The sequence below is a fragment of the Macaca fascicularis genome, chromosome 3 (assembly GCF_037993035.2).
Source record: "Macaca fascicularis isolate 582-1 chromosome 3, T2T-MFA8v1.1".
In the NCBI taxonomy this organism is placed as follows: Eukaryota; Metazoa; Chordata; class Mammalia; order Primates; family Cercopithecidae; genus Macaca; species Macaca fascicularis.
In genome coordinates, this window is record NC_088377.1 from 34,996,724 (window position 1) to 35,024,095 (window position 27,372).

At 60.3% G+C, this 27,372-nt stretch overlaps 2 protein-coding genes across 5 annotated transcripts; both read right to left on the bottom strand.

The window, feature by feature from the left end:
* Positions 1-1,388: 1,388 nt before the first annotated feature.
* TMEM184A (transmembrane protein 184A) lies at positions 1,389-17,588 on the bottom strand. Of its 4 annotated transcripts, none has more exons than XM_005548995.5 (9): positions 17,422-17,588; positions 9,690-9,908; positions 5,329-5,494; positions 4,819-4,909; positions 4,636-4,711; positions 4,383-4,474; positions 3,078-3,247; positions 2,322-2,519; positions 1,389-1,755 (listed from the first exon to the last, which is right to left on the bottom strand). In XM_005548995.5, the coding sequence occupies exons 2-9, from the start codon at positions 9,906-9,908 to the stop codon at positions 1,526-1,528; spliced, it is 1,242 nt and encodes a 413-aa protein (XP_005549052.3). In that variant the 5' UTR covers positions 17,422-17,588; the 3' UTR covers positions 1,389-1,525. The 4 variants fall into 4 exon arrangements, with proteins under 4 accessions (XP_005549052.3, XP_005549053.3, XP_065397605.1 ...); XM_005548996.5 differs by lacking the exon at positions 17,422-17,588 and adding an exon at positions 12,431-12,553; XM_065541533.2 differs by lacking the exon at positions 17,422-17,588 and adding an exon at positions 10,472-10,559 and having other exon boundaries at positions 3,078-3,154.
* Positions 17,589-24,242: 6,654 nt separating this feature from the next.
* On the bottom strand, positions 24,243-26,943 carry PSMG3 (proteasome assembly chaperone 3). The gene is made up of 3 exons (XM_005548998.5): positions 26,908-26,943; positions 26,023-26,254; positions 24,243-24,763 (listed from the first exon to the last, which is right to left on the bottom strand). The coding sequence occupies exons 2-3, from the start codon at positions 26,236-26,238 to the stop codon at positions 24,611-24,613; spliced, it is 369 nt and encodes a 122-aa protein (XP_005549055.1). The 5' UTR covers positions 26,239-26,254; positions 26,908-26,943; the 3' UTR covers positions 24,243-24,610.
* Positions 26,944-27,372: the final 429 nt, after the last annotated feature.

Consider the following 27,372-nt stretch of genomic DNA (forward strand, 5'->3'; position numbering starts at 1 on the left):
TCCAGAAGCCCCCTTAGTTCCTGGGCGGCTGTTGTTCTCGCCGCTGGGATTTCCAAGGCCTCTTAGGCGCCTCCAGCTTCCCGAGGGCAGGGCACGTGTCTGAAGCTCGGCTCCTCAAACCCAGGGCCCCACCTGGCATGTGGAGGAAGAAGAGAAGGGGAGGAGGCAGGTGCCCAGGCGGGAGCCCCCTCTGTGCCCCCTGGGAGTGCCCCCCCAGGTACTCAGGGCCCTGCTCTCACGGCCTTGTCCCCTCGCCATGAGTGGGGCTGGCACAAGGCCCATTCTGGAGGAAGCAGAGGCTCCCAGCAGAAAGGCGGCAGCTGTGATCTCACAGCCCAGCCTCTGCCCTGCACTGCCCTGGGCCACGAGTCTGCCCACCCCAGTCAGGTGGGACCCCTTTCCCGCATGCAGACTCTGTGACCCCCACCACATCCTGCTCCTCAGGCTCAGGCTCTGCGAGAACAGAAGCCAAGACGCAGTAGAAAATCCAAGGTGTTTAGGCCAGGCGAGGTGGCTCACGCCTGTCATCCCAGCACTTCGGAAGGCCGAGGCGGGCGGATCACGAGGTCAGGAAATCAAGACCATCCTGGCTAACATGGTGAAACCCCGTCTCTACTAAAAATGCAAAAAATTAGCCGGGCGTGGCGGCGGGCGCCTGTAGTCCCAGCTACTTGGGAGGCTGAGGCAGGAGAATGGCATGAACCCGGGAGGCGGAGCTTGCAATGAGCTGAGATCACGCCACTGCACTCCAGCCTGGGCCACAGAGCAAGACTCCGTCTCAAAAAAAAAAAAAAGAAAAAGAAAAGAAAATCCAAGGTGTTTAAATATAAATAAGAGCACTTCCCACAGCCCCGCGGTGCTGGCCAGCCTCATGGGCACCCGGTGGTTCCACAACCCATTCCAGGCACACGCTCCCCTGGGTGGGCGCCTGGCCAAGGCTCCCCTGTGGCTGGTGTGTGAAGACATGTGGGCCCTTCTCCACTTGCCCACGATGGCCACAGCAGGCTCTGAGGAGGCCCAGCCCTGGCCAGCTTGTGTGGACCTCACCGGTCTTCGGCACCCGGAGCTGCTGACTGTGTCAGGGCCCGGCTGCCCAGCACCCCGGCGCCCCTCCCTCCAGCTGCCCAGCCTGGGATCCGTGCGCTGTCTGTCTCCCGAGTCAGGGAGTCTGGCCCACTCATAGCTCCCGTGGGGCCTGTACAGCCAAGGCCCGGCAGCCACGCTGACTCCCTGCCCCACGGTGGCCCCTGGGGCTGATGGCCAGGTGATCCCAGGGTCCCCAGGCTCTTCCGATTGGCTCAGGTGCCCTCTCCTTGGGCGGCGGGCCCACCTGGGTGCCTGGCAGGGCCATCAGGTGCCCTGACCCCCGGGCTGGAGGGAGGATGGGAAATGGGCTCCGAGGGCCTCGCAGGAGGGCTCTCAGGAGAGGCCCCCACCTTTGGCAGGGTTGATGGGTGGGGGGCCCTGTTCTTCCCCACAGGCGTGGGCAACCTGGGTCCCTAAAGCACCAGTGGCCAAGGTCCCCCTACAGGTCCTCCGAGGGGATGAGCATCCGCTTCTCCAGGCTCCGGCTCTTCCTGCCCCTGCCAGAGCTGCCGCCGGGGTGGGTGCCGGGCCTGGGCGCCTCCTGCGTGGCCTGCTGCGTGTAGTGCTGGTAGGCGGGGGAGAAGTTGTGGATGGCGTCCTGCACGATGTCCTGGGGGCTCACTGTCTCCCTGAGGCCACTGGAGATGCTCTGCATGGGTGCCGGGGGTGCTGGAGGAGGGCAGCGTATGAGCCCCACCATCCCCCACTGCGCTCCAGCCCCCGCCGGACAAGCCCCCTCAGCCCCGCCTCCCAGGATGCCCAGGGCTGTGGCTCCTGCATGTCCAGGTCTGGCCTCGGCCAGCGGAGGGTGACCCCAGACCCCTGGACCCCAGCCCAGTTTGCTCCACCCAGCACCAGGCCTATTCCTGGCCAGACCCCTGCCAAGGACCACGTCCCCTAGAGTTTCCAAGGGGCTCCAAGCAGCGGAGTACGCCTTTGGCTGGCCTGGGGTGGGCACCCTGGTATCTCCACAATGACTGATGAGAAGCCAGGCAGGCCACAGGCTGTCCCCGCCCTAATGGGGGGCGTGCCTGGCAGGGGACACCCATCCCCCATCACCATCGGGGTCTGGGCCCATCTGGACCCCACACAGCCCAGGTCCCTGTCCGGAGCCGGATGCCCTTTGGCCGTCTCCCTGCCCAGTGAGCTGGCATTCCTGGGCCTTGAGAGTGGCACCGACACAGACCCGGTGCCCAGGGCAGGGCTGTGCGCCCTGGTTGGAAGGCAGAGCGTACCTGGCGAGTTCTCCTCCTTCTCTGCATACACCTGGCAAGGGAAGGCATAGCGCAGGGCCACGGAGGCAAACAGCATCTCCACGCAGATGATAAAGTTCTGGTAGCCAGCGGCCAGTGTGCCGGCCCCCAGCCTGTTCCCACCGCTGGTCTCCACCTCTGGGATGACCCCGCACCGCTCCAGGACGGCCAGCAGCAGCCCTGCGGATGCCACGGCTGCTCAGCCCCAGCCCCGGATGGGGTCTGCAGGGGAGGAAGAGGCCCCGGACCCCGCAGTGGTTCCTCTGACAGGCGCCGTGACCCTGTCCGTGTGGTCTCGTCCCACCCCAGGAGACTGAGGTTCAGGGGGGCAAGGCGCCTCCAAAGTCGGGGGTCTCAGCACAACAGGTGCTCAGGAGCTCTCCCAGGCCCGCCCTGCCGCTCCAGCCCCAAACCTTGGGCCCGTCCCCAGCTCCTCCCTGTCTGGTGGCCATCCTCCTCTGCCAAGGTGGGCTGTGAGTTCCCTGGCCTGGCAGGGACCGGGACTCAGGAAATGCCACTGTGGGCTCTGTGCAACCTCTCCCCACTGACTGTGGGCCCAGACCTGCTGGCAGGACCTCCCCACTCCCCCTGTGCCCGCAGGCTCTACCCTGGCTTCCAGCTGACCTGTGCTGCCGCTGGGGAAACTGAAGCTCGGGGGAGCTGGGGAAGGGGGTGTGAGGTGACCCCAGGCTCTCTGGACTGCAGCCCCCGCCTCAGCAGCATCCCTGCCCCACACACCTTGCCAGAACGACAGGAAGATGACGGCTTTGATGGTGAGGAACTTGAGGACAGGCTGGAAGGGCCGCAGGAGCTCCCTGGTGGTGAAGTAGAAGAGGAACAGGGCATAGAGGGCGAGGCTGACAGAGGCATTGTAGATGAGGGTCACATAGAGGTAGCCGCTGCGGACACTGGGACAGACGGGAGCTGTGATCAGGGCAGCCCCACGACCCCGCCACCCTCCCCACCCTAGAGCCGCTGCCGCCACCGCACCCTCGGCCTGGCTCCCACCCTGAGCTTGGGAGCATGGGCCCTGCAGGGATCCTGGCCCCGATCTGATCCTCACTTCAGGGCCTGCAGGAGAGCGTGGGGAGCTGGGGGTGGCTGGGGGGCCTATGCAGGGGTAGGGCAGGGACACGCGGCCATTCTCCCTACTGGCCCTGCTCCTCTTTGTCCCAGGATCCCATCCTCTGTGCAGGCAGCATCCAGGCTGCCTCTGCCGGAACGCTGCCTCCCAACCCTGTCCACCTGGCCACTGCCTGAAGGTCCTCTATGTGGTGGACACACAGGTGTCATTCCCGTGTGAGTGTGTGCACACGTGTGTGTGCACAGATGTGTGCACATGGTTGGGGTGCATTGTGGTGTATGTGCACACATTGCGTGCATGTGAGTGTACATATGTGTGTGGTTGTGGTGTGTGCATGGTTTGCGCACATGCTGTGTGCATGTGTGAACATGTGATGCACCTGTGTGATGTGTGTGCACAGGTGAAAGCACATGTGTCCGTGTGTGAGCATGTGTGTGGTGTTGGTGAGCATGCATGTGGACCTTGGCAGGGGTCCTTCCTGTGCTGGGTGGCTGGCTATCTGCTCAGACAACAGGTCGGGGTGGACCTTGGCCCCGTTGGCCCAGGTGTCTTTAATACCAAGAGTGCTCAAGGCTGGGCGGGGGCTGGGGCCATCACTGCCTGGCCAGAAGCCCTGAGGTCCTCAGCACAGATGCTGGCACAGACGCCAGACTCACCCCGGCCATGTCCTGTGAGGGGAGGTCCAGGCCCCTGGCCTTGGCAGGCACTGAGGTCCTTGTGGAGAGGAAGTGGGTACCTGTCTTGGGTGGGGTCCCTAGCCCAGCTGGACGCCAAGCCCGCCTCGTTGGGCCCCATTGCCGGGCCCCGGCCCAGTGCCCACCTCATGCCAGGCACCCCTGAAGCTCCCACCTTACTTGAGCCCAACTGGACGCCAAGCCCGCCTCGCTGGGCCCCACTCCTGTGCCCCAGGAGACCCAGTGCCCACCTCATGCCAGGTGTCCCCGCAGCTCCCGCCTTACTTGAAGTCCCCGTCGTGGTATTTGCCAAATGCCTGGAGGATGATGGTGGTGACGGCCATGACGGGCTTCACCAGGCAGAACTGCAGAGTGGCCTGGGGGCAATGGCACCCGGTGGGCCTGGGGCCAGGTCCCCCAGGGGCCCAGGAATGGGGGTTGGGGCAGCCAGCAGTGAGCAGCCCCCTGACACTGGGTAGGGTGGCGCTGGGCTGGCCAGGTGGGAGGAGGGCGGGCAGGGCTGGGCGGATCCCCTCACCTGCTTGCAGAAGCGCAGGAACCCGATGGAGTAGGTCATGCCCCGGAGGCAGCAGGTGCCGTAGATGCAGCTGGACCTGCGGGGGACATCCCTGAGCCGGTGCGGGAGAATGCAGCCCCAGTGCTGCCCAGGCGCCCAGTCCCAGGTGTGTGGGGTGTGTGGGCTCTGGGGTGAGATGCTTACTTGATGGGCTTTCCACGAATCTCAGCCATGATGGCACCCTCGCCTCCCAGGTACTGGAAACACAGGCTTAGGAAGCTGTAAATGACAAAGGCTGCAGGGAGTGCAGAGGGGGACCGGCCGTGAGTCCTGAGCCACACCGGGACCCCGTGGCGCCCATCTCACCAGGACAGGAGGAGGCTCGGGAGGGGCCGGGCCTGGCAGATCACACAGCAAGAGGCTCCTGATGGGCCCCATCCCCAGCGGGGCAGCCTGAGAGGGTCAGGGTGCTCCTTCAGGGGCCCCGCTTTCACCCCAGGCCAGGGCAGGTCCACCGAGCCCCTTGCACGGAGGCTGTGGGGTCATGGGTTCCAGGCCTGCCAGCGCCACTAACCCCAGCTGTCCTGGCAGCCCCTCCGACAGGGGCAGGGAAAGTGGGGTGCCCTGGGGGCTGGCCATGGAAGTGTGTCCATGCATGCAGGCCCCGGGGAGTCTCTCCCTCCGCTCCCCCGACGGATGCCACCCAGCGCCCACCTTCATAGCAGTCCCGCACAGAGTCAAAGTAGACGTAGTACTGGCGGTCTCCCAGGAGGAGGAGGCTGAGCCAGGAGTCGAAGGCATAGATGGGCACGATGAGGAGCAGGCGGATGATATAACGCTGTTCCTGTGGCACTGTGTAGGAGCGTAGGTGCAGGTAGATCTGGGTGCAGGAGGGTTCGGGTGAGAGCCGGGCCTGCCCGGTACCCTGCACCAGCCCAGGTGAGCCGGGAAGGAGGTGGGGTGGGCGCGGGCCACCAGGCACCTTCTATGTTTGCATTTTCTAGTTTTCTACAATGGGCATCCTTATTACAATTAGAGAAAATAAATTATTTGCCTATTGTAATCAGATGCATACTTTTATACTTATTTACTATAAAAGTTCATATAAGTATGAATGTGTAAGTATACATTAAATACATGTTTCTGATTACAACTAAAAATAATACACATTTTAAGAATTTACTTTTTATGGCTGGGCGTGGTGACTCACACCTGTAATCCCAGCAGTTTGGGAGGCCAAGGTGGGTGGATCATTTGAGGTCAGGAGTTCAAGACCGGCCTGGCCAACATGGTGAAACCCCGTCTCTACTAAATATACAAAAATTAGCCAGGTGTGGTGGCGTGTGCCTGTAATCCCAGCTACTCAAGAGGCTGAGGCAGGAGAATCACTTGAGCCTGGGAGGTGGAGGTTTCGGTGAACTAAGATTGCGCCACTGCACTCCAGCCTGGGCAACAGAGCGAGACCCTGTCTCAAAAAAAAAAAAATTATTTTTTTGAGAAACATAGTCTCGCTCAGTTGCCCAGGCTGGAGTGCAGTGGCACAATCATGGCTCACTGCAGCCTTGAAACTCCCGGGCTCTAGTGATCCTCCTACCTCAGCCTGCTGAGCAGCTGGGACTACAGGTGTGCACCACCTTGCCTGGCTAATTTTTGTATTTTTTTGTACAGACGGGGTCTCACTGTGTTGCCCAGGCTGGTCTCAAAGTCCTAGGCTCAAGCGATCCTCCTGCCTCTGTCTCCCAAAGTGCTGGGACTACAGGCATGAGCCACTACACCTGGCCTAAAATTTATTTTTTAAATTGGCAAATCAAATTTGTATGCATTTACAGTGTGCAGTGCGATGTCTGATATGTGTGTTCGTGGGGAATGGCTGAGTCAAACCCATTAACATCTCCATTATCTCCCATACTTAGCATTTCTTTGCAGGGAGGACATGTAAAATGTACTCTTTTAGCAATTTTCAAGCATAGAATACATTGTTATTTATAGTAGTCACCATATTGTACAATAGATCTTTTTTTTTTTTTCTGAATGACTTCCTTGGGCATGAGTGAGGGTCCTGTTTGTTCCTAGCCTGGGAAAGGGAACTCTCACTCATTCCTTCATTCAGCAGGCATTTCTGGAGCCCAGTTAAGTGTCCCACCCGGGGAACGGGGAGGGGACATGTCCTGGTCCTGGGCTGGGCAGACTCTCAGAAGGCAGGTTGGCTTTTGCTGTGGGGGCATCCAAAGGACGTGCACCCTTTGATTCCTAAGAATTTGTCCCTCCCTAGGGGCCGGGCATGGTGGCCCACCCCTGTAATCTTAGCACTTTGGGAGGCTGAGGCAGGCGGAGTGCCTGAGCTCAGGAGTTCGAGACCAGCCTGACCAACAGGGCAAACCCCATCTCTGCTAAAAAATACAAAAATTAGCCAGGTGTGGTGGTGGGTGCCTGTAGTCCCAGCTACTTGGGAGGCTGAGGTGGGAGGACGGCTTAAATGCGCGAGGCAGAGGCTGCAATGAGCAATGATTATGCCGCTGCATCCCAGCCTGGGCCACAGAGTGAGATCTTGCCTAAAAAAAATGAAAGCCAATCCCAGCACTTTGGGAGGCCGAGACAGGCGGATCACGAGGTCAGGAGATCGAGACCATCCTGGCTAACCCAGTGAAACCCCATCTCTACTAAAAAATACAGAAAATTAGCTGGGCGTGGTGGCAGGCGCCTGTAGTCCCAGCTACTCGGGAGGCTGAGGCAGGAGAATGGCGTGAACCCAGGAGGCGGAGCTCGCAATGAGCTGAGATCCGGTCACTGCACTCCAGCCTGGGCGACAGAGCGAGACTCCGTCTCAAAAAAAAAAAAAAAAAAAAAAGGAAAGCCTGGGAAAAAATATGGGTGATTATAATGTTTGCCTTTAAACCTTTCTAGATTTTCCCTGTTATTTATTTATTTATTTATTTATTTTTAATTATTATTATTATTTTTTATTGAGACAGAGTCTCGCTCTGTCGCCCAGGCTGCAGCTCAGTGGTGCGATCTCAGCTCACTGCAACCTCCGCCTCCTGGGTTCAAGTGATTCTCCTGCCTCAGCCTCCCGAGTAACTGGGATTACAGGCATGCACCATCATGCCTGGCTCATTTTTGTATTTTTAGTAGGGACGGGGTTTCCCCATGTTGGCCAGGCTGGTCTCGAACTCCTGACCTCAGGTGATCTACCCACCTTGGCCTCCCACAATGCTGGGGTTACAGGCGTGAGCCACCGTGCCCGACCGATTTTCCAAGTTTTCTGTGAGGACACAACAAAGGGTCCTCCTGTCTGAGGACCCTTTCAGACAGGGTCAGCCGAGCCTGGGAGCTGGGTGCACGGGGGCCCGTGTGGAAGGCTTTCTGGAGGAGATGCGTGAGCGGCGGCGGGCAAGCAGAAGCGACGTGCACCTGGCTGCTTGGGGTGCAGCTCAGGGAGTTGGGGGAGGTTGGCGGCAGGAACGGACTCTTATCAGTCACACACTCCCCACCAGTGCCTGGGAGGGACGGCATGACCAGCCATCAGGAGACCTCTCCCGGGGCTGGCGCTGCCTGGCTGGGTGACCTTGACAAGCCACTGTCCTCTCCGGCCCTGGTCCTCCCATGTATAAAGCAAGGGGGATCCAGCCACTCTGTGTCCTGCCTGGGACTCCTCACTCGAGGGTGGCTCTGGAGGTGGGCTCAGGGGTGGGACAGGGCCTGAACTCCAGCTCAAGGGGTTTCCATGAGCCCTGTCTTGACCGCGAGGCCCCATGAAGCTGAAGCCACACTATAGCCGCACACACACAGCTGGTTCCCAGGATTACAGCGCAAAGACGGCCTCCTCCGGGAAGCCCTCTCTGATGGCCTTACAGGAAGGGCCTGCCTCGGCACCACCTCTGCGGCTCTGCACCCTCCAGGCCCACACTCATACACGTCTACCTTTGGTTCTGGTTATCTGGTCACAGCTCACTGCAGCCTTGAACTGGGCTCAAGCGATCCTCCCACCTCAGCCTCCCTAGTAGCTGGGACTACTGGTGCAGGCCTCCATGCCCAGCGAATAAGCAGCTAATCAGCTGTCACGGAGATGCTGCCTCGGAGGCTTGTGGCCATCGGGGTCCCTGCCTGCCAGTCTCCTGATGGCCCCCTGCCCTGGCTCACCTACAGATCTATTCCCTACACCAGTGCCCCCTGCACCCGGGGAGCAGCTCTGCTCTCAGCCCAGCCCTCCACAGCCTTCCTGGGCTACCAGCACCCCGTGAAAGCTGCCTCCCCACACTGGGGTCAAGGGCTCTGGACAAACCCCTGCAGCTGTGTGACCCTCGCTGGCCTGTACACGCCTTCCCACCCCACCCCTGCACACACTGCCCTGGCCTCTCTGTGTATCCGAGGCTTTCAGGTGGGTCCCATCCCTGACTCTCTGCCCTCTCTGCCCACCCCCTACCCTCGGGCACCATTTCCTCCTTGCCCTTGCCTGGCCCTTCCTTGCCACCGCGCCTGGCCGCTTCTCTACCTGGGGGCTGTTCTATTCCCACCTGGGGACTGCTGCGGGTCGGGGGCTGTGTGTGTGGCTTGGGGCTTGAGGAAGTTGCTTCTCGCCCGTCTCCCACACAGGAGTTCCAGTGCCTCCAGCCAAGCTGTGACCTTTGCTCCCCAGCTCCCTACAGAGCAAAGTCCAACCCCCTGCCAACCCCCCACCAGCCTTCTCCAGGGTGCCACACCTCTGGCGGGAGAAGGCCCCTTCCCCTTTTCAACTATGTGAGCTTGGGAAAGGCCTCTGGTCTCTCTGAGACTCAGTCTTCTTGTCTGTGAAATGGGACCACACTGCTGACCTCAGGGAGCTGGGTGAGGAGCCTGTGAAATAGCCAGGGATGCCTGGTGGGTGCTCTGCCCTCAGCCTGGCAGAGACCTCCCCATTTTCAGGCCCAGCTCCCACATGCCACGTCCTGGGGAAGCTCATCCCCTCCCCCGTGCCCTGGCCAATCCCACTTCTGACAGCATCTGTAGCAGCAGCACCCAGCGGGGCCAGGCTGAGCCACGGCCACGTCCCGTGGAGACCGGGGTCCTGAAGGAGGCTCGGGGGCGGGAGGGCTTACCTGGTGGCAGGTGAGCACCAGGGCAGTCCACACGAAGATCCCTGAGACACCTCGGGCCAGCGCGGAGGTGAGGAAGAGCCAGGGGGCCCCCTGGGAGCCGTTCCCCATGTGGTCCATCTGCGGCCCAGCTGGCACGGCCGGCGGGGGGTTGGGCTGCGGCCAGGTCGCTGACACCAGGGGGACACCGGCTGTCTCCAGGATCCCTGAGACATTACTCATCTGCAGAGGGAGGAAGGACACACACCGAGAGGAGTGAGGGCAAAGGTGCCGGTTCCCGGCAGCAGGAAGCAGCCGGGGAGGGAGGAGACAGTGAGAGGCTGAACCACCCGCCAGGCCGCGCCCTGCACAGGGACACCAGCGCCAGGCCTGGCTCCCTCCCTGCTCCAAGCTCAGCCACCCAGGCTCACCCTATCAGCCACCTGCGACCTGAGGGCCCCACCTCGGTTCCCCCTTGTAAAACCAGCTTCCACCTCCAAGTCTCAGGTTTGCAGGGAGCCTGCTTCTTAGGAGACAAAGACTGTCTTCCAGTGGGCTGGAAGAGGGGAACCCCTGCCGCCCTGCCTGCCCGGGAGGTCTGGGGAGCAGGCACAGACCTGCACTGCCTGCCCCGGCAGAAGCTGTGCAACCAGCCCCATGGGAGGAGCGGCCCTCACCGGCTCCCCGGCACCTGCCCACCCGCCTGGGAGCCCGGCTTTGCTGGGGTTCTCGGCAGCCGCAGGCGCCTGTTCTTCCGTCTCCTACAAACCTGCTGGGGTCCTGAGTTCACCCTCTCCCACACTCACAGCCCAGTCCAGCCTCCTCCTCTCCCTCTGGTCTGCGGTCACAGTGCCCAGCTCTACCTTTGCTGGCAGGAAGCACCTGGCCCAGTCTGGGGAGGCCCAGCCTCCAGGGAAGCCTAGCTGGTCATTCTCATGGCCACGTGGCCCCCACTGGTGGCCCCACTGTGGGTGCGGCAAGGCCGGGATCTGAAGGGCTGTGCCAGGCTGGGGCGGGGCGGCCCAGTGCCTCATGTCCCCAGTGGCCCACCTGGGCCCCAGGCTGCAGGCCTGTCTCCTCCTGTCCCCTCCCACGGCTGACACACTATCCTCCTGTCTGTTTGCTGGGTGGCAGCTGGCTCCCAGGAACCTGCTGACCGCCTGGCGCCCTCACCTGCCTGTGCCAGACGGCCAGGCAGTTGCCACCCGGCGGGGACAGGTGGGAGAGGTCTGCGGCAGGCCAAGGAGGGCCAGGCTGCAGGAGGAGGAGTGGAGAGCTAATGGTACAGGGTTTCTCTTGGGGGGTGACGGGGTCCCGAAATGAGGTAGAGGCGGCAGCACACAGCACTGCGGATGGACTTACTGCCACCAAATTGTTCACTTAAACCTGGGTAAACTGATGTTATGTGAACTTCATCTGAATTGAAAAAATAAATCCGTGCCCCAAGAGGTGTGTTGAAAACATTCAAGTTTTCTGGACCGGGCGCGGTACCTCACGCCTGTCATCTCAACACTTTGGCAGGCCAAGGTGGGTGGATCACTTGAGGTCAGGAGTTCGAGACTAGCCTGGCCAACATGGTGAAACCCTGTCTCTACTAAATACACAAAAATTAGCCAGGTGTGGTGGCACGCACCTGTAATTCCAGCTACTCAAGAGTCTGAGGCAGGAGAATCGCTTGAACTCAGGAGGCGGAGGCTGCAGTGAGCTGAGATCACACCACTGCACTCCAGCCTGGGGACAGAGGGAGACTCTGTCTCAAAAAAAAAAAGGAAATATTTCTAGTCTTTGTGTGTCAAGGCAGGACTCGAGGAGTGACAGCACAGTCCCCGGACCCTTTGGAGTCTGGCAAGGGGTTGGGGGCCCTGAGGGTCCCTGTCACCCCCATGCAGAGGCCCCTGTGGAAAAAACTCACCCACCCCAGCTCCTGGGAGAGGGACGTGGGCCCTCAGTCCTACCTCTTGTCCTGTTCTGGTTACGCTTGGGCTCATGCCACCAGGGCCACCATTACCAAGTACTGCTCCGTGCCCGCAACAGATCCACACGCTCCTTGTCCTTCGTCTCCTACCCTCCCACAGCCCTGGGCAACAGGGCTCAAGGGGTCAAGCCTGGAATGACTGGAGCCACTGTTCTCCTTTTATTTTTAATTTATTTCTTTTTTGAGACGGAGTCTCACTCTGACGCCAGGCTGGAGTGCAGTGGCATGATCTCTGCTCACTGCAACCTCCACCTCCCGGGTTCAAGTGATTCTCCTGCCTCAGCTTCCCGAGTAGCTGGGATTACAGGTGCGCACCACCATACCTCGCTAATTTTTGTATTTTTAGTAGAGATGGGGTTTTGCCATGTTGGCCAGGCTGGTCTTGAACTCCTGACCTCAGGTGATCTGCCCACCTCAGCCTCCCACAGTGCTGGGATTTCAGGCATGAACCACCGTGTCCGGCCTGTTCCCCTTTTAGAGATGGCAACGAGGGGCGCATCCACGTGTCCAGCATCCTCGAGGGGTCCGTGCAGGGCCCAGGCTGAGGCCCATCCATCCCTGGAACACCCTGCCTGCTCTCCCCAACCCCTCCACCGACGCTGTCCCTCCAGGGAGCCTTTCAGGTGGGGAACAAGCTCAGGAAGTCGTGCCCAGCTCTCAGGCCCGCCTTGCCTGACCTCCCCATCAGTGCCCGCCTGGGCCTGGGCCCAGAGCCACAGCGTGCACACCCTGGCTGGGCCCTCCCGGAGCCCGCCTGCTCCCCAGGCCGGGACCTTCTGAACCAACCAACCCTGCTGTCCTGCAGCCTCAGGTGTCACCCCTGGAGAGACCATCCCCGCTGTCCCATCACCGTCCTCAGGTCCTCAGTGCGTGTGCGACTTCCTGTCCACCTGTCTTGTGTTTGCTGCTGGTCCTCCCTCTGCGGGAGCTCCAGAGCCTAGAGCCGTGCCCTGTCCATGCTCGGGGCACGGGGGTTGCGGTGGGGGGCTGTCCGGCTGAGGCAGTGGCCCTGTGGGCTAAGGTCTCTCCTTGGCCAGGCAGGGGTGCTGGAAGGCGGTCCCCAACTTCCGTCCAGCTGCGTTCCTGCTGCAGCCACAGGTACAACTCCCCCCTCCCCCACCTCCCCGCCTCCCTCCCGCCCCGCAGAGCCCCAGGCAGACGGCTCAGCGCTTGCAGATGTCGCCCTCTGGCTGTAAGTGTCGGGATCACCGTCTCGGACAACTATGAAGTCAGGATGGCTGGGGGTGAAGACTTTGGTGCCTGGGCGTGCACAGAGCTGGAGGGACGGAGAAGTACTTTATCCAACTCGCTCATGCTACAGGCAGGGACACTGAGGCCCCAGCCCCTGCTTGATTTGCTTCCAGCCCCAGGCCCCTCCCCAGGCTGATGGTGAGAATGGCTGTGTAGACAGCAGGAAGCACTGTGGTTAGATGTCAGCAGGACCTTTCTGGCTGGAGCCACCAGAGCCAGGCTTCTGGGAGGGATCTGGCTTTGGGGAGGCTCAGGGCTTGGGCCCGGGACACAGATCGAGGGACCTCCAAAGCTCTGCCTTCCGCCAGAGGCAGATCCTCTGTGGGAAAAGGTGGGGTTTTCTTACAAGGCCAGCTGGGCACTGGGCAGGGAGGCCTGTGGATCTCCTCGGCCCACAGCTGTGCCAGTGGGGAGTGTGGGTGCAGGGTCTTTGCTGTTAGCCTGAGCTGGTTCATGGCTCCTGAGGGTCCCTGACCCTTAGAAGCCCCTTCAGTCGAGGCTGCCCCCTGCCCTGATGGTGGGGGGCAGGTCCAGCGTGGTTTCCTCATTGTTCTCACAGCCGCCCTACCCTGGCACGTCCTTGTTTAGCTGCTGCCTCTAGGAAGGCGTCCCGAGAGCCCGGGCTCTGGCCCTGAAGCCAGGTGCTCTTGCACACTCTAGGAAATGACTTTGCCTTGTCAGGCAGCCTTGGCTGTATCCCTTCTCCCCAGCACTGGGCCTCACAGGCCTTTTATAAACCTGAAGCTCTGAAAAGAGAGGAGGCCTCTGCCATCTCCACTGACCCTTCCTTCTCCAGCTTTCTGACCACGTCACTCAGAGACGTCCTCGGCCCTTGGCTCTTTGTCTTGCCTATGGCCTTGGCCAACTTGGCAGGCGCCTTTGCTTCTCTGGGCCTCTGTTTTCTCATCTGTAAAGTGGGTTTACTGATCAAATCCTGGCCAAAGCAGGATTTGGTCAGCGCTGGCCTGCCTGCCCATCTTCTGGGCCACACTCCCCACCTGGCCTGCCTGTCCCCACCCCTGCTGTCACTACCCTGGTCCTGGTCCTGGCCCCACCTTTGCTGTCCCCACCCCAGCTCTCTCTCCATCACCTGCCCACCGTCTTCTGGCCTAAGTTCCCCACCCGGCCTGCCTCTGTCCCCACCCCGGCTTTCTCTCTATTACCTGCCCACCGTCTTCTGGGCTACGCTCCCCACCCGGCCTGCCTCTGTCCTCGTCCCTGCTGTCCCCACCCCAGCTGTCTCCATCACATCTGCCTCTTTTGTCCCCACATCCAGGCAGACCCAGGCACTACCAAGGTTTCTACCAAATCCCTGCCCGAGGTGCCCGATCATTCAGTAAAGCGAACACTCAGGGTTCCTGGGTGTGAACTGCAGCCCCACCGTTCCCCAGTGTACACCCCTCAGCCTCCATGTCCCCACCTGGGAAATGGGAGCAGTAATGCCTGCCCTGCGAGGCTGCTGAGTGCACACAGTGAGACCCACAATGCGGGCACACCGTGCTGAACTGTGTGGCTTCCCTCTCTCCCCTACCCAGTGACCACCTGCCTGGACATGTGAGTCCTCCCATTCCTGAGCCCCTGGGATGGGTCCTGCCCTCAACCCCCTGGCTCTCAGCAGGTTCTGGCCCTGCCAGTGTCTACGGGTGGCTCCAGGGTCTCCCCAGCAGGTTCCAAGGCTCTCTGAGCCCTGCACTGCAGCCCCCACCTCCCTCCCCTGCCCCCGCCCAGGCCTGGCCCATTCTGGGCACACTGAGGGACAGCCTCGGTGAGAAAGGGTCCCACGGAGCAGCCAGTCCCCTTCCTCCTCCCCAGGGAGGACACCGGCCCCAAGTCCCACAGAGAGTTTGCGGGGGGCCTGGCTGGAGCCTCTCTGCACCCCACGAATGCTGGTGGATCGGTTGGTTCTGACCCCCTTCCACTCCCTGTGGTTCTGAAATGTCACTGAAGTAATTCCTTGAAGAGTGTCACACAGCCCCGAAGGGGGACAAGTGGGGATGGGACCCCGAATCTGAGGCCTGGTGTCTCCCTTACCCCCACCCGTCTCCATCAGGGCCAGCCCTCCTGTGAGGGGCCTGCCTCGTGGGTATCCGGAGCCAGCACAGAGGCTGGACCACCATTCCCAAGCCTCGTGGCAGCCCCCCAGGCAGGGACTTGCCGCAGCCCCCAGCAGGTAGAGGGCAGAGCCAGACCACAGCTTGCAGTCCCATGTGCCCCCCGGCCAAGGCCTTGACCTTCGGCCTGCAGCTGAGATGTGCCTGGGTCTGGAGGTGAAGGGTCAGGCCTGGCCAAGGCCTTCACATCCCCGAAGCAGAACCCGCACTCCCGTCCCACGGCCAGGCGGGCAGACCCCATGGCACTGCCCGGAGAACATGGTTCCCCAAGAGGAAGTGGGTCTTGGCTGAGGGCCCCTCTCTCCTCCCGCCCTGGTCGGCCACCGCTGGCTTTAATGAAGCGGGGGCGCCCTGAGGGGAGGTGCCCTGTGAGGAGGTGCCCTGCGGGGAGGTGCGGACCCCCTTCCACTCCCTGTGGGGGTTGCAGGGCCTTTGTGGGGAGCGGGCGGGGCTTCTGCTGCTGACTTCGTTCTGGTTTGAACATAGGTCCCTGTGGTGGTGCAGGGCCTGGGACCGCACCCCCTACTTTGTCTTGCCCTAGGGTCTGGGGAGGGCTGGTCTCCACATGGTCCTCCCAGCCTCCAGCACAGGACCTCATGCCAGGGTGCGGCCCGTGTCTCACCGGGGAGGCTCGTGGAGCAGGAAAGAGGGCGAGAAGAGCCGGATGCGCCAGCTCGGGCGCCGTGGACCAAGGGTGCTGGTCTGGGGACGTCAGGAGCAGGGCCTGGTCCCCAGGGAGGGGCAGTCGGGAGGTTGATCACTCTGCCACCTGCTCACGGGGCTTTCTGGCTGATGGAGGCCTCACCTGGCACTGGTGTCACGGCCTCTGCGCCCAGTCACAGGAGGCGGCAGGGCCGGCTGGGCCTGATTTTCCTGGTGGGGGCTGGACACTGACCAAGCCCATCGCAGGACAGACCTGTCTGCCCAGATCCGGGCGACGGGGCCCTCTGACCATTGTTCACTGTGTCCAGGTGTCCGGAGCTGTGGGGAGGCTGAGACGCCGCCCAGCCAGTCCCACACCCTGGCCCTGGCACAGCCACCTCCTGCCCTCATGAGAAACCTGGCTGAGGTCCTAGGCACTGCTCCCCAGTTCCGGGCCGGCTGCTCTGCTGGTACCCACCCCCTTAACCCCTGCCTGCCCATCTCTCTGCAGACGCAGACAGGTACGGCGTACCCCCTGCCTGCCTCCTTCACTGTTGGGTGGAACTCGGGGCGCCTGGGAGCTGCCTCCTCAGGGCTGGCTCATTCGGTGTCCCGGCTGAGCTGCACACCAGGGGGAAGAGGTGACCGGTGGGCACGCATCTCTGACACCCGGCTTCCCAGGCCTGCCCCACCCAGTCCCGTGGCCCTCCCCTGGGGGCCCTGGCCAGCAGTCCACCCACACGGCAGCCCCGGGTGTGAGCGGGAGGTGACAGGGATGGGGCTCCACGTCCTCCCAGCTCTGCTTTTGGGATGCCCCCGGCTCCTGTCCACGGGCATGGCCTCCTGGGAGCCAAGTGGGGCGGGCAGGCAGTGTGGCCTCCTGGTGATCCACACGCCCCCTCCTCACTGGGACCGGGGAGCAGCCCCTACAGCCAGGAGGAGCAGGCCCTGGGCCAGACGCCACAAGCTGGGGCCTGGTACTGGCTGTGTACGGTGTCTGTGACCTCAGGCAGAGCCTGTGCCAGCCTGTGCCTGTCTCCACCGGCACGAGCTATGTGGCAGGTCACGGTGGCCGGGCCAGGGCCTCAGGTTGGCCTCCCTGTCATCTGCCCTTCCAGGGACACAGGCTGCTGCACGGGAGAGCCAGGCTGGCCAGGCCCTGGGACTCGGAGCTCCACTCTCAGCTGGCCTGGCGACCTGGCAGGCAGGTGCAGCATGGGGGGCCCTTCCCTCAGCTTCTGACTCTCGAGCAATTCTGCTTTGCCTGAGCCCATCAGCCTTAGACCCTGGGGCGGGACCGTCCCAAGGATCTGCTCTCTTCCTCCCATAGGTCTCCTGTCCTGTCTTCTGGGGCCCAGCCCCTGCCTCCCTGCTCCCGTCCCTGGTCCCTCTGTTGCCCCCATCCCCAGAGAGTCACCCAAGGCCTGCCTGTACTTCCCTTCACCTGAGGGAGCTGCCAGCCCTGGGTGTGTACGGGTTGGGGGCACCCTTTCATCTGGAGCCAAGGTGGGGGGTGCTGGTCTGGCCGGGACTTGCCAGGCTGGCCAGAGACCCTGTTTGTTTGGTGTCCAGGTGCCATCCTGGGGCCCATCCTCTGGGGTGGAGGTGGGGCTCAGGTGTTGGGGAACTGTGATTCTCAGAATTTCAATACATTTTTCTTTTTTTCCAGGAGCCCCCACCCCATTGAAGTGCACGGGCCCAGCTTGGACACCACACCCCTCTGGTGTGCACCACACACACACACACATTCTCGCACTCCCACACCCACGCAGCTCACCTCCCTGCTGGCGCTCAGCCTGTCAGGCAGGTTGGCTGAAGGTCTCCAGGCCTAAGAGGGGCAGCCAAGGCGGGGTGGGCCTGAAGCTCGGCCCCCGGCCTCTCGGCCTCTGCTGCCCCCTCCTCACAGCGGCGGGCTGCCTCGGTCCCTGAGAGATGATTACTTCTGAGCATTGGCCTCTCCCCAGACCCAGGAACTCCTCCCAGCCCCACCCCCACCCCACCCAGCCAGCCCTACCTGCCTGGGTACAGCTAGAACAGACCACACCCTCCACCTTTCCCCTGCCTGGATTCTGGGACCCATGTCTGTCCACGTGCCACCCCTGCCTCCTGCCATCTCAGCGGGTGTGAGCCTGGACCAATCTCCTGGTCCGGTGGACTTCAGACGTGGGACCACGCGTGGGCTGGGGGTCCTGATGCCCCTTCACAAGTGATGCAGCCCCTGCCTCCCCCTCCCTTCTTTGGACCCTCACCCCTGAAAAGTCCCATTCGGGAGCCTGAGGGTGTTGTGACACGGCTTGTCACCCAGCTCTGGCCCTGCCCACGCATGCCTGCTACCCGCGTGACTGGGACGCGAGATGCACGCACGCACTCCCATGAGCCTGGAAGCTCGGGTCTCCCACCTGGGTGGGGCAGGACGAGCCCCCATTTGATGGGGAAAGCTGAGTCAGGAGCTGCAGGCCCCTGGCTAGTGGGTGGGGGCAGGGCTGGAGCTGCGGTTTGTTCTGCCTTCCTGGGCTGCACCTTGGATGGGGGGCATCGCACATGGCCCCGGGCCTTGATCTTCCCACCTGCGAAGTGGCCTCCACGACGCTTCCCCTCCTGGGTGGTCGGGGTGAGGTCGGACGGGCAGAGCAGGTGCGTGTCCCAAGTCCTGTCTGCGAGTTCCATGGAATTCTGCTCAGGAACAGCGTGGCTGGCTTCCTTTTCCTTGCAGACCCCTCCCTCCCTCCCCCGCCTTTCCTTCCAGACCCCAGGCTTCCTCCGGTACCCCCTCCCGTTCTGTGTCCTAAATCGTGCCCAGCCAGGGGCAGCTGACCTCTGCCCTCCTCAGCCTGGCACCCACCTTGCCAGCGAGCAACTCCCAACCCAGCTTCGCATCTTCAGGTGCCGGGGCTTCCGGCTCCTGCAGCCTACTTCGGGGTGTTCTGGGGCCCAGGAGAGCAGAGTCTTCATCAAAACATCCCCAGCTGTGTGCTTCTTTCTTGCTTCTTGTTTTTTTTTTTTGGAGACAGGGTCTCGCTGTGTCACCCAGGCTGGAGTGCAGTGGCGTGATCTGGGTTCACTGCAACCTCCCTGGCTCAGGTCATCCTCCCGCCTCGGCCTCCCAAAGTGGTGGGATTACAGGCATGGACCTTGCGCCCGGCCTTATTTCTGAAAATGACTCCGAATCCCCAGAGCTCCGGCGCCTCTGGTCTTCTCGCAGTTGTTTTGGAATTTACGCACCCTCTTGCTGCCTGAGCCGCCCTTCACCACACGCAAGATGGGTTTTGTTGTTTTTCTCGCTGTGATGCCAAACTATAAAACCAGCGTGGCAGGGCGCCTCTCTCGGTCATTTTCACATCATGCCGGTGTCTCTGGTTCATTCCCATCGGTCAGGCCCTCATTCCAGTCACTTACCGGGGTTCCTGTTCCAATTCCATTCCCAGGCGCTCAACAAGATAGCCGAGGCCGGCTCACTCCGCTGGTCCCCGTGTGCCACTGTCTCCCCCCGCGGGTCATTTGTCATCATCCGTCCACGTGGGCCCAGGGCTCTGTCAACCCCTTGGAGAAGCCGCTTGAAACGACAGCCAAGAACAGGGCCCCCACTAGCTCTTCTTGACCTCCAAGGCCCCCACATCTGCTTAGGAAAAGGGTGGTGGGGAGGCTTGGGGAGGTTCCCTTGCAGCTGAGCAGAAAACAGTGCTGGACGTCACATTGTGTGGGTGCAAGGGCATTGCTTTAGAGTGAACGCTGTCCACTGTCTCGGCCGCAGAGGCTGCCACAGGCCCCGCGTTCATTACTCACAGCGTGCCATGAGTTTCTGGGAGTTGCGATTACAGCTGGATCTCTGGGTGAATGCCACAGGTAGCTTGTCCTCCTAAAGCAGACGGCCCTGGCTGTGACCACGGCCGGCTCCTCATAGCTCCTTGCTGGAGCAGCGGCCGCTCCTGAGTCATGAGGTTGGGAGCAGGCCCAGAAAGCAGAGGGCCAGGGCCCTTCCACAGCCGCTGCCATCTGACTTACAGTAGAGGAGCTAGCTGGATGGCAGAGGTGCTTAGCCTCGGTCTGCGTTGTTACCGGCTGCCAGGTGGCTGTGAAGGACCTCGGGAGGGCACTGGGGGCCACTCTCAATGACATGCCCATTTCACACCGCCTTCAAGGCAGGCGGCTGTGGGGCCCTGCACATGACATGGGGCAGAGCTGTGTGGACATCCCAGGAGCCTCCAGGCAACCTGCCTGACCTCCTTAGCCTTTGTTTCTCCACAGCCTACCTTTATCTTTTTTAATGAAATTATTTTTTTTCTTTATATGCCTTTTTAGAGATAGAGACGGGGTTTCCCCATGTTGCCGAGGCTGGTCTCGAACTCCTGGGCTCAAGCAATCTGCCTGCCTCAGACTTCCAAAGTGCTGGGATTACAGGCTCCTGCCTCCACGCCTGGCTAACTTTTTGTAGTTTTAGTAGAGATAGGGTTTCGTCATGTTGGCCAGGCTGGTCTCGAACTTGGACCTCAGGTAATCTGCCTGCCTCAGCCTCCCAAAGTGTTGGGATTACAGGCGCGAGCCACAGCGTCCAGTCTCCATGGCCTACCTTTGAAGGGCAGTCGTGAGGGCCCATTTAGACAGGACAGGCCTCCCAGGCTTGGCTCTCAGGAGCCAACGCTCTCCCGAAAACAGAGTGCCGCACCAGACCAGCAGCCATGGAGGCAAAGCCGACCTTGGCCTTGGCAAGAACCATTTCCCTGGCGCAGTTGTGGCATGAAAGAAAAGGAAGCTATGGCCGGGCGCAGTGGCTCACGCCTATAATCCCAGCACTTTGGGAGGCCGAGGCGGGCAGGTCACCTGAGGTCAGGAGTTTGAGACCAACCTGAACAACATGATGAAACCCCATTTCTACTAAAAATATGAAAATTAGCCGGGTGTGGTGGTGGGAGCCTGTAATCCCAGCTACTCAGGAGACCGAGGCAGAAGGCTCACTTGAGCCTAGGAAGCAGAGGTTGTAGTGAGCCGAGATCACGTCCAGCCTGGGTGACAGAGGGAGACTCTGTCTCAAAAAAAAGGAAGCCATGAAGGAGAACCATGGGGACTCCTGACTGGGAGACATGGCCTCCAGGGCACCTTGCAGGGCGATTCTAGCTTCCCCACTCTCTGGGGTGCGGCCTGCTTCTGTGTATGGAAAACGTGGGGGGCCACGCACAGGGTGAGAATTGAAAGGGCAGCCCCACTGGGAAGGGCAATCCCACAGCCAGTGAGCAGGGTCCACTGTTATCGCTGAAGGACAGGTCAGGAAGCACAAGCCGCTAAGCTGCATCCGGACTCACAGCGGAGCCCCGTCCACGCCATGTCCCCACTGGTTAAATGAGCGAAGCTGTGGCTCTTCAACAAAACTGTCTGGTTTTCATTTGTAGAGACAGGCGTGTATTTAGACAGGCATGTATGTATTTAGATGGGGTCTTGCTCTGTTGCCCAGGCTGGGCTCAAACTCCCAGGCTCAAGTCATCCTCCCTGTCTCAGCCTCCCGAGCAGCTGGGATTCCCGGCATGAGCCACCACACCCAGCAAAAACACCTGACTTTTAGACAAGCGTGAGTAATTACGGGCTAATACCGAACGGCGAAGCTTTTGCCCGGGCACCTGCTCTAAGATATTAATCTGCTGACGTCACGCCTGGCCCCTGGTTCAAGGCTGACCCTTGACGAGCCGCCCCCTGACAGATCCCCTTTCTCTGGCGGAGATCCTGCAGCTGTCCTGACACGTGCTACCCGCTGGGGCCTCGCTCCTGTGCGGACGGTCCTTCCCTTTTCCTTCCATCGACTCCTTCATGGCCCTTAAAATTGTGGGCTCAGCCAGGCGCGGTGGCTCACGCCTGTAATCCCAGCACTTTGGGAGGCCGAGGCGGGCGGATCACAAGGTCAGGAGATCGAGACCACGGTGAAACCCCGTTTCTACTAAAAATACAAAAAATTAGCCAGGCGCGGTGGCGGGCGCCTGTAGTCCCAGCTACTTAGGAGGCTGAGGCAGGAGAATGGCGTGAACCCGGGAGGCGGAGCTTGCAGTGAGCCGAGATTGCGCCACTGCACTCCAGCCTGGGCGACAGAGCGAGACTCTGTCTCAAAAAAAAAAAAAAAAAAAAAAAATTGTGGGCTCAGATCTCCCAAGAGGAAGACACCAAATGGGATTCAACATAGGACTTCATGAGGGGCTGGCAGACCTCGATGCCAGCCTGCCCGAGGGAGGCTGGGTGGAAGCCCTGGGCCGGGAGTCCTATCTGCCAGGGATGTGTTTGCCTCAGTATCCCCTGAGGTCCCCGCTGCACACAGACACTGGTGGGGGCAGCAGGCCTCTGCAAGGGGCCCTCAAGCATCAGTGCTTCCTCCAGGAAGTCTGGCAGGCCCCCCACGTGGGACTCCCCTGCTCTCTTCTTCTCATGCTAACATTGCCTGACAGCCGACTGGGCTGTGAACCCATGGGGCAGGGACAACGGCTGTGGGTGACCCAGCAGGCACCAGGGCTGTGAACCCATGGGGGCAGGGACAATGGCTGTGGGTGACCCAGCAGGCACCAGGGCTGTGAACCCGTAGGGGCAGGGACAACAGCTGTGGGTGACCCGGCAGGCACCAGGGCTGTGAACCCGTGGGGCAGGGACAACGGCTGTGGGTGACCCAGCAGGCACCAGGGCTGTGAACCCGTGGGGGCAGGGACAACGGCTGTGGGTGACCCGGCAGGCACCAGGGCTGTGAACCCATGGGGGCAGGGATAACGGCTGTGGGTGACCCAGCAGGCACTGGGTGCTCAGCAGGTCCTCAGTTTGCTGAAGGAGTGAGCCCTCAAAGAGCCAGTTTCCTTCTGTCCCATCTTCAGCAAACTCACCTTCCAAACTCCTTTGAAATCGGACCAGCATCTGAAATGGCCCCTCCCATCGCCTGTCCTCAAGGGTTTCTGATATTGAGAAAACTGGCCGGGTGCGGTGGCTCATGCCCGGAATCCCAGCACTTTGGGAAGCTGAGGTGGGAGGATTGCTTGAGTTCAGGAGTTCAAGACCTGCCTGGGCAACATAGTGAGACTCCATCTCTACTAAAAATACAAAACTTAGGCGCTCCAGGCCTGAGGCAAGCACCTATAGCCCTGGCTACTCAGGTGGCTTGGCTGAGCACGGGAGGATTGCTTGAACCTGGGAGTCAAGGCTGCAGTGAGCTGAGATTGCACCACTGTGCTCCAGCCTGGGCGACAGAGTGAGACCCTATCTCAAGAAAAAAAAGAAAGAAAAAGAAAATCGCAGAACTTCAGAAGCTATTAGAAATGACTAGGGGTTAGGCTGGGTGCACTGGCTCACACCTGTAATCCCAGCACTTTGGGAGACCGAGGCAGGCGGATCATTTGAGGTCAGGAGTTTAAGACCAGCCTGAACAATATGGTGAAACCCCGTCTCTACTAAAAAATACAAAAAATTAGCCAAACGTGGTGGTACACGCCTGTAGTCCCACCCATTCAGGAGGCTGAGTCTCATTTGAACCTGGGAGGCAGAGGTTGCAGTGGGCCGAGACTGCACCACTGCACTCCAGCCTGGGTAACAGAACGAGACTGTCCCAAAAAAAGAGAAAAAAAAAAAAGAAGAAGAAAAAGGAAAGAAATAAGCAGGATGCAGGCCTGTGATCCCAGCACTTTGGGAGGCTGAGGTGGCAGGATCACCTGAGGCCAGGAGTTCTGAGATAAGCCTGGGCAACACAGTGAGACCAGTCTGTATTTTTTAAAAAAGGGAATATTTCTTTCTAATTCCACAAACACCCCATGCCCCTGAGGTGTTTCTTTACAGGTACCTAAGGCAGGAAACCCCCAGTTCCCTGGAAGGGCCCGCCGGGCGCTCACTCGGCTCCAGAGCCTTCCTGGTTTCTGTTTTGGGATCCTGTCACCCAACCCAACTCTCCAGTTGCCGCTGTTTCTTGCGAGACTGTCAAAGTCACGCGGGTCAAAGCTCCGACTTCCAGCTTCAGAAATTCCAACTCGGGCACGATCAGTGAAGCTTCCCTCGGAGTGGCTGGAGGGAGAGCCAGGCGGGACCCAGGCTGCCACTTGTCAGAGGTGTAAAAGCCACCCTGAGGCCAACATCGTCCAACACTGCTCCCCGCAAGACTAAGTCCTGGGCCTCAGCACAGAAGGACTCCCACCTACCCCTACACGGAGGTCATGTTCAGCCACACCCCAGCTGCCTACCAGTGAACTCTGGCCACCCACCCCTCCGTGCCCTGCCCTGTCCTGCCGTGCTCCTCCCTCCTGACCTCTGCACACAGTGATCCCTTGACAGAAGCGTCCCCCCTCCCTTGCTATTCAGGATTCAGAGGCCAGCGTCTGTCCCCAGCTGCAGCACAGTAACGGGCACACACAGTAAGATAGTAAGAGATGTCCGCTGATGGCCACCAGTTTCCCAGCAGGCTCAGAGAAGTCACGGGAGGAGGAGCTGCATGACAGCGTGCACAGGCCCAAGTCTGGGATCCACCTAGTCTCTAGGAACTACGTCTCTCTGCGTTTCTGCCCAACAAGCCCCCATTCCACATGAAGCCCGTGAAACTGAACTAATGCTGTGCGACTGCAATGCCTCGCTACTGTTAGGGACGATGGTGAAGTATTTTGGGATACACATTTGCTTTTAATAAAAAAGAAATTTCCTCCCACAATTGATCCCGTACACGGGGGGCCATGAGCCACGCCTGCTGACTCATTCCTCCAATTCTCAAACACAAGCACGTTTCAGGTCCCAGTGAGATCCATTCACAACTCCCCTGGCACCCGTTCCACCCTCCCCGTCATGCACAGATGATCTTAGTAACCAGAGTAAGAGTCTGCCTGAGACACGAATATTTTTTCCTGGCTCCAAGGGCTAGTGCCAGACAAAGTTCCTCCCTCCACCGGGGAGGGAGGCGAGACTTGAGTCCCTGAGTGGGTGTCTGGGTCCTCACGTGTCCTGCTGAGCAGTGCGGGGCAGCTGCCTCCAGGTCACCACACCTGGCACACCCGGATCACCTCCCTCAGCGCCTTCAGACCCTCCATGCTTTTGTCCTTCACGGCCACGGCAAGGAGGACTGCTCTGTTTCCAGCTTCTTGAGACACAAATGCTACCAGGTTCTTTGCAAAGACATGGATGAGAGGCTGGTGAAAGGAAGGAGAAGAAACCATTTTAACTGCAAGAAACCTGGTTTTTTCCTCAATGTTTTCATGACGTATCCCTTAGGAACCCAGGCAGGCTTCCCACACCACCATTCACCACCACGTAAGTCCATGCAACCGTGACTCAGCGTTCAGGCAGCACTCAGAACACTCCAGTCACGAGCACATTGCTAAAGACGCATCACTCCATTCATTTTCCCAGCGTCTTTCGCAGCCCCGCCTCTTCTGGCTGTCTCTCATCCAAAAGAACCCAGGAAAGACAAGCCTGCAGAGGTGAGTGCTGTCGAATCTCACATGTGATTTCTGCAGAGGAGAGCACAGCCAGCGGCCCGCTCATGTAATGTACCATGCGAGGGGAGGCGGCTCGAATGACAAAATTGCTACTTCTGCTTGTCTGCTGGATAAAACGCCTGCGGGCTGGACAAAAGCATCCACCAGGGCAAGCAGGGTGCCTTGAGACCCACAAATGCCTGGAAAATGCTATCGCTGTAGGGAGATTTGTCCCCCAGATGCCCCATGTCCTTACCGACAAATCACAGCCACTGAAGAGGTTCATCTTCCTCCCTGGGGGTCCCTTCCTGACCACTTTATTATTATTATTATTATTATTAGAGACAGAGTCTTGCTCTCTCACCCAGGCTGGAGTGCAGTGGCACAATCATAGCTCACTGCAGCCTCAACCTCCAGGGCTCAAGTGATCCTCCCACCTTAGCCTCCCAAGTAGCTGGGACCACAGGCACATACCATCAGGCCCAGCTATTTTTTTCTTTCTTTCTTTTTTTTTTTTTGAGGCAGAGTCTCTATCTGTTACCCAGGCTGGAGTGCTGTGGCGCGATCTTGGCTCACTGCAATCCCCGCCTCTCAGGTTCAGGCGATTCTTGTGCCTCAGCCTCCTGAGTAGCTGAGATTACAGGCATGTGCCACCACACCCAGCTAGTTTTTATATCTTTAGTAGAAATGGGGTTTAGCCATGTCGGCCAGGCTGGTCTGGAACTCCTGACCTCAAGTGATCTGCTCACCTCAGACTCCCAAAGTGCTAGGATTACAGGTGTGAGCCACTGCACCCAGCCTCTCTCTCGCTATATATTTTTTGTAGGCACTTGTGATTTTGTGAAGACGTGTGTGTGTTGTGTTGCCCAGGCTGGTCTCAAACTCCTGGCCTCAAGCGATCTGCCTGCCCAGGCCTCGGAAAGTGCTAGGGTTAGAGGCGTGAGCCACAGTTCCCGGCCAATCCACTTTACCTCATCCTGCCCCAGAAGGACTTTCGTGGTGAGCACAGGCTTGCTGACGTCACTGGCCACGCTGCTGGGCTCCAGGGAGACCAAGGTACCCATCTTCCCGAACTGAGTCACCACCACCAGGATGTGACTGCTGAAGGCCGTGCACACCACTTGGGTGGGGACCCCGCACACCACCTCCGTCTTCTGTTTTGATATCACCAACGGCGTGTCTTCCATGGCCGGGCAGTGGCAGCTTTGATTTAGGTTAAAAAGAAAGGGGGAAAAAAGGAGTCAATCAAACAGTACAGCCTTGGGGTTCCCAAAAAAGTAGCACCAGGCATTGAAACAGAAACGCAAGGAAGTCCATTCAAAAGAAGGGTCCAGGCGCGGTGGCTCATGCCTGTCATCCCAGCACTTCGGGAGGCCGAGACAGGAGGATCACTTGAGGCCAAGAGTGCGAGACCAGCCTGGCCAACACGGCGAGACCCCCATCTCTATCAAAAAAAAAAAAAAAAATTAAAAATCAGCTGGGTGCGCCTATGGTCCCAGTTACTCAGGTGGCTAAGGCGGGAGGATCGCTTCAGCCCGGGAGGTCGAGGCTGCAGTGAGCCGTGATCACACCACTGCACTCCAGCCCGGGCGGCAGAGCGATACCCCGTCCCTGAAAACTAAAACATAAGCAGGAGCGGGGCCGCCCGTATAGACTGCGCCTGGGGCTTTCTGGGTTAGGGGATCGACTTGCACGTTCACATTGCCAGGCCAGGCAGTGGCTTCCCGCCCCTCGGCCTCGCCGCTGCCCCGGCCCTGCAGCCGCGGGCCCGGGCCCCCCACGACACGCGGTGCCGAGGCCGGCCGGACTACGGGGGACGCAATCGCCCGAGAGGGACAGCGGGCATCCGCGCTCACCAAGCCGGCGACGCGCCCGGAAGTGGCTCTGCGTTCGCCACGCGGGCCCGCCCTGTTCGCAGGTTCCGTCCACCTTCCGGAAGTCAGGGCAGCGGCGCTTCTGGTCCCCCAGACTTGGGGCTCCCGGGCTTCTGAGCGCTTCGGGTTCCGCGCTGCCGGGAGGGCTTGAGGGCGCCTTAGAGCCCGACGCCTTTTTTTCAGGAAAGGGCTCTGCGACCGCCCCCGTCCCGGGCCTCAGCCCCTCTGCTGCAGACCCTCGGGATCCTCGATGGTGAGAGCTCTGCCCCCGCTGTCTGTGTCCAGGACCCCCGAAGCGCAGCGCCTAGGAACCCCCTGGCGCTGCGAGCCCGGCCCTGCTGACCACGGGCTTTGGGCTGGAGTCAACATCGTCACCACAGCGAACGCTTATTTGGCACCGAGTGTGCGCCAGGCATCGTTCTAAGCGCTTTATACACATAACTCATT

What these genes read in the sequence shown, in the direction of transcription:
- PSMG3 (XM_005548998.5), bottom strand. Translation starts at nt 26,238, where the DNA reads ATGGAAGACACGCCGTTGGTGATATCAAAACAGAAGACGGAGGTGGTG. An exon ending in TCCTTCTGGGGCAGGATGAG is followed by an intron (nt 24,764 to 26,022) that starts GTAAAGTGGATT and finishes TCCTTTCACCAG; the next exon opens with CCTCTCATCCATGTCTTTGC.
- TMEM184A (XM_005548995.5), bottom strand. Translation starts at nt 9,908, where the DNA reads ATGAGTAATGTCTCAGGGATCCTGGAGACAGCCGGTGTCCCCCTGGTG. An exon ending in TCCTGCGCTTCTGCAAGCAG is followed by an intron (nt 4,475 to 4,635) that starts GTGAGGGGATCC and finishes CATTGCCCCCAG; the next exon opens with GCCACTCTGCAGTTCTGCCT. An exon ending in CTTCCTGTCGTTCTGGCAAG is followed by an intron (nt 2,520 to 3,077) that starts GTGTGTGGGGCA and finishes TGGCATCCGCAG; the next exon opens with GGCTGCTGCTGGCCGTCCTG.